Source organism: Hydractinia symbiolongicarpus, chromosome 7 (assembly GCF_029227915.1).
Source record: "Hydractinia symbiolongicarpus strain clone_291-10 chromosome 7, HSymV2.1, whole genome shotgun sequence".
Taxonomy (NCBI): domain Eukaryota; kingdom Metazoa; phylum Cnidaria; class Hydrozoa; order Anthoathecata; family Hydractiniidae; genus Hydractinia; species Hydractinia symbiolongicarpus.
In genome coordinates, this window is record NC_079881.1 from 22,993,650 (window position 1) to 22,998,880 (window position 5,231).

Consider the following 5,231-nt stretch of genomic DNA (forward strand, 5'->3'; position numbering starts at 1 on the left):
GATAAATAAGACTTTTCTTACTGTGGGACCAATCCTGGCCGTTAGTTCGCGCTGAAGAAATAGAGACAGTTGCAAAAACTGCATTTCATTGACTTTCTAAGGGTGTCAATCCGTTTGAGTTACAACGGTTGCGTCACATATTCGTACCAACCTGTATTTAATGATTTTTTCCAATATTACTAAGTTGTATTGCTTTTAACAGTGAAACGATTGACTGGGGGAATTAATTGAACTGATTCTGGACTGTGACTTTATAAATGTGATAAATTAGCCAATTGGTCTCCAAGGAATAACTTTCTTCTTAATTTGACGTAAGTGCTGGAATTCAGCGATTACATTAGTCTCTGTGGTAGCGCTTTATTAAAAAATTTAGATAAATAAGTCTTTTTTTACTGTGGGACCAATCCTGGCCGTTAGCACGCGCTGAATAAATAGGAACAGTTTCAAAGACTACATTTCATTGACTTTCTAGCGGTATAAATCCGTTTGAGTTACAACGGTTGCGTCACATATTCGTACCAACATGTATTTAACGATAGTATTCGGATATTACTAGTTTGCATCGATTTTAACAGTGGAACGTTTGACTGTGGGACAAAATTGAACTGATTTGGGACTTTGACCTCATAAATGTGATAAATGAGCCAGTTTGACTACAAGAAATAACATTCTTCTTAATTTGACATGATTGCTGGAACTCAGCGATTACACTGGGCGCAATGGTAGCGCTTTATTAAAAAATTCAGATAAATAAGTCATTTTTTACTGTGGAACCAATCCTAGCCGTTATCGCGCATTGAAGAATTAGAGACTGTTTCAAAAACTACATTTCATTGACTTTCTAGCGGCATAAATCCGTTTGAGTTTCAACGGTTGCCTCACATATTCGTACCAACATGTATTTAGTGATTTTTTCCAATATTACTAAGTTGTATTGCTTTTAACAGTAAAACGATTGACGGTGGGAATTAATTGAACTGATGCTGGACTGTGACTTTATAAATGTGATAAATGAGCCAATTGGTCTCCAAGGAATAACTTTCTTCTTAATTTGACGTGAGTGCTGGAATTCACCGATTACATTAGGCTCTGTGGTAGCGCTTTATTAAAAAATTTAGATAAATAAGTCTTTTCTTACTGTGGGACCAATCCTGGCCGTTAGCACTCGCTGAATAAATAAGAACAGTTTCAAAGACTACATTTCATTGACTTTTTAGCGTTATAAATCCGTTTGAGTTACAACGGTTGCGTCACATATTCGTACCAACATGTATTTAGCGATAGTATTCGGATATTACTAGGTTGCATCGCTTTTAACAGTGAAACGTTTTACTGTGGGACTTAATTGAACTGATTTTGGAGATTGACATTATAAATGTGATAAAAAAGCCAATTTGACTACAAGAAATAACAGTCTTCTTAATTTGACATCATTACTGGAACTCAGCGATTACACTGGGCGCTGAGGTAGCGCTGTGTTAAAAAAATTAAGATAAATAAGTCATTCTTTACTGTGGGACCAATCCTGGCCGTTATCGCGCATTGAAGAATTAGAGACTGTTTTGAAAACTACATTTCATTGACTTTCTAGCGGCATAAATCCGTTTGAGTTTCAACAGTTGCCTCACATATTCGTACCAACATGTATTTAGTGATTTTCTTCCAATATTACTAAGTTGTATTGCTTTTAACAGTGAAACGATTGACTGTGGGAATTAATTGAATTGATTCTGGACTGTGACCTCATAAATGTGATAAATGAGCCAATTGGTCTCCAAGCAATAACATTCTTCTTAATTTGACATGATTGCTGGAATTCAGCGATTACATTAGGCTCTGTCGTAGCGGTTTATTTAGAAACTTAGATAAATAAGTCGCGCAGAATAAATAAGAACAGTTTCAAAGACTACATTTCATTGACTTTTTAGCGTTATAAATCCGTTTGAGTTACAACGGTTGCGTCACATATTCGTACCAACATGTATTTAGAGATTTTTTCAAATATTACTAAGTTGCATTGCTTTTAACAGTGAAACGATTGACTGTGGGAATTAATTGAACTGATTCTGGACTGTGACTTTATAAATGTGATAAATGAGCCAATTGGTCTCCAAGGAATAACTTTCTTCTTAATTTGACGTGAGTGCTGGAATTCAGCGATTACATTAGGCTCTGTGGTAGCGCTTTATTAAAAAATTTAGATAAATAAGTCTTTTCTTACTGTGGGACCAATCCTGGCCGTTATCGTGCATTGAAGAATTAGAGACTGTTTCGAAAACTACATTTCATTGACTTTCCAGCGGCATAAATCCGTTTGAGTTTCAACAGTTGCCTCACATATTCGTACCAACATGTATTTAGTGATTTCCTTCCAATATTACTAAGTTGTATTGCTTTTAACAGTGAAACGATTGACTGTGGGAATTAATTGAAGTGATTCTGGACTGTGACCTCATAAATGTGATAAATGAGCCAATTGGTCTCCAAGCAATAACATTCTTCTTAATTTGACATGATTGCTGGAATTCAGCGATTTCATTAGGCTCTGTTGTTTAAGTTACAAGGGTTGCGTCACATATTCGTACCAACATGTATTTAGTGATTTTTTCCAATATTTCTAAGTTGTATTGCTTTTAACAGTAAAACGATTGACTGTGGGAATTAGTTGAACTGATTCTGGACTGTGACTTTATAAATGTGATAAATGAGCCAATTCCCCGTTCCCTCTATACGGCTAATTCGCAATGCATTATGGTAGTTGTATTCTACAGTTTTCCCTCCCAGAAGCGAGAGTTTGTAAATAAATAACAGCATTCTTTTTATTGTGGCGATAATAACAAAAAGCCGTTATTGTTTGTGATAATTTTCAAATCTCCTCAAGAAAATCATTATCTCCCTTATCCAAAACCCGTGTTATTGATGTAAACATTTAAATATTGTTAGTTAGTGAGGTTTTAGGAGTGAAAGAAGTCGAAATGGAAGTAATAAATAAGGATACAGATTTAGATATAATTTTAAGCTCTACAGATCTTGGGCCTAGCTTTTCTCAAAGCTCTTGTGTGGTACCAAGACCTGTTTTTAAAGAATTAACAAATGCCGAGAGGGACGAAGAAGTGGAGGAAAGAACACACGAAGATATAAGTCAATGGTCAACTGATCTTGCAGCTATGCCTTCGATCACCCAGGAGAAAATTCACCAATATTTAGTTCTTGGAAATAGCTGTGATAGCAAGCCGAAGGGTGCTACAAAGCATAAAATTCTTGGATACCAACTATTCAAGGAGAGCTACGTGAAGAAAGTGAGAGTTAAAAGTAATGTTATGGCTGAAAAATTAACTTTTCTTGTGAAATGTTTTGTAGCTGCTTCCATGAAAAGAGAAAAATATTCTGTTTATGTCCACCTGTGTCAAAGAAGTGGTGATATTTTGTATGCGAAATGTTTATGTAAAGCTGGAGCAGGAGGATGCTGTAAGCATGTCGCAGCAGTTCTATTTCAATTGGTTGAATACAAACAGTTGGACTTAAAAATTGTCCCTGATGACAAGACATGCACAGATTTGTTACAAAAATGGCATGTACCTGGAGAAAGTGCAAATTCTGCACCAATAAAATTTTCTGCAATGGCATTCGAGAAAGCAGACCTTACGAAAGACACAAATGAAAGTCGCAAAAGACCGTTGGTCACAGGAAATAGAAAATTTTGTTCTACACCACTGTTTGCGAAATGGAACAGAATTACTTTGCCTGAGCTAACACACTTTTATTTCACTTTCATGCACAGCAACATTACAGAACAACAGTGTGAGTAAATAAAATTGTTTCCTCACAATATTGTTTTGTCTTTATATTTCATGATCTAGTATATATATATATATATAGTGTACGAAAGTTTATAATTTTTAGTCATTCGTATTTACATCTGGTACCAACTGTGGTAAAAAATTAACTAAATAACAACAAATAACCCATATCTTATTGAGTTCAGCAGCCATTGATAGTTTGAAAACTGTTTGTAAAATTCTGTAATTTTTTATACGTTCGATTGCTCGTTCGACATGTACACGTACAGATGCTATTCTTCTAGTTTCGTTTTCCTCTAATAAACTTAGCTGAGGTTTTCCATCTAAAAATGGTGGAATATTTAATGTTACTCCATCAGGTAAATCTTCCTCGAGCTCAAATCCTCTATCAGCCATCACAGAATCCCCAGGCTCTAGCAAATCGTATATACCACTATCTTTTGTTATTCGTTTATCCGAAAAGCGTCCACCATACAAATCAGAGACAAATGTCACTGATCCATCAGGAGCTATTCCGACTAATCCTTTTGCTGTATTATGGTGTTTGTAATTTGAAAAGGTACTGGACTGTGTGCGATATGACGTAGGCATTTCCACAAATACTTCTGTACAATCTAATATGACACGGGTATTTGGGTAACTTTTTTGAAAACATTTCGGCATTCTATTTTGTACTGTTTCTTTTGAAGCCCATATTGGAAGCATACGGAATTGTGAATGTAAAAAATCTGTCCATGTAATCAATATTCTGCTTATGTGACTTGTCGACATATTAAATCGAACAGCCATATCTTCTAACAAAAGTCCACATCGAATTCGAACCAGTATCATAAAGAATTCTTCTTCTGCGCTCAATGATCGTGATCGGCCTCGTTTTGTAGAGTTTATATTTTTTGTATTTTCAGTGTTAGTATTTGAACCCCAATATATTAGTTTATTTGCAGCTGGTTGTAAATATTCTAAAACTGCTTTGAATAATTTATAAGATTCGAATCCGGTATAAAACTTAAAGTGTGCTTCATTGTGTTTAAACCGGTCAATTGAAAATGCTATGTCACTTATAGTGGCTTGTTGTTTTTCAATAGTTTGATCAAGTTCCTTTTCATGAATTCTCATACAACTAATTTCGGCTCTCAATTTTTCCAACTCTTGTTTTAACTCTTCCTCCACAGATAATTCTGCAGCAATGTCATTTGTCGTAGCCCTCACAGGAGAAAATAGTTGCAATTTACAGTTTGTACTGTTGAGAGTTTTTCTTGGTTTGCTAGCTGTTGGTTTGATAGTTTTTGGGACTATTGTGGGAACATTGTTCATATATGTCTTCTTTCCACCAGTGAAATGAACAGAGCAAACTCTATGCGATGTAGAAGGTACAAAATCCTTTCTACTGATCATAAAAAGCCATTTCTTTCGAAGCTCTGAGTCTTTAGG

At 35.3% G+C, this 5,231-nt stretch overlaps 1 protein-coding gene across 1 annotated transcript; it reads right to left on the minus strand.

Annotated features, from left to right (window-relative positions):
• Nucleotides 1-3,899: 3,899 nt before the first annotated feature.
• On the minus strand, nucleotides 3,900-4,631 carry LOC130648641 (uncharacterized). The gene has a single exon (XM_057454697.1). It carries the CDS (start codon nucleotides 4,629-4,631, stop codon nucleotides 3,900-3,902), a length of 732 nt encoding a protein of 243 aa, XP_057310680.1.
• Between the last annotated feature and the right edge of the window lie 600 nt (nucleotides 4,632-5,231).

Coding starts and splice junctions, on each gene's coding strand:
- LOC130648641 (XM_057454697.1), bottom strand. CDS start 4,631: ATGATACTGGTTCGAATTCGATGTGGACTTTTGTTAGAAGATATGGCT.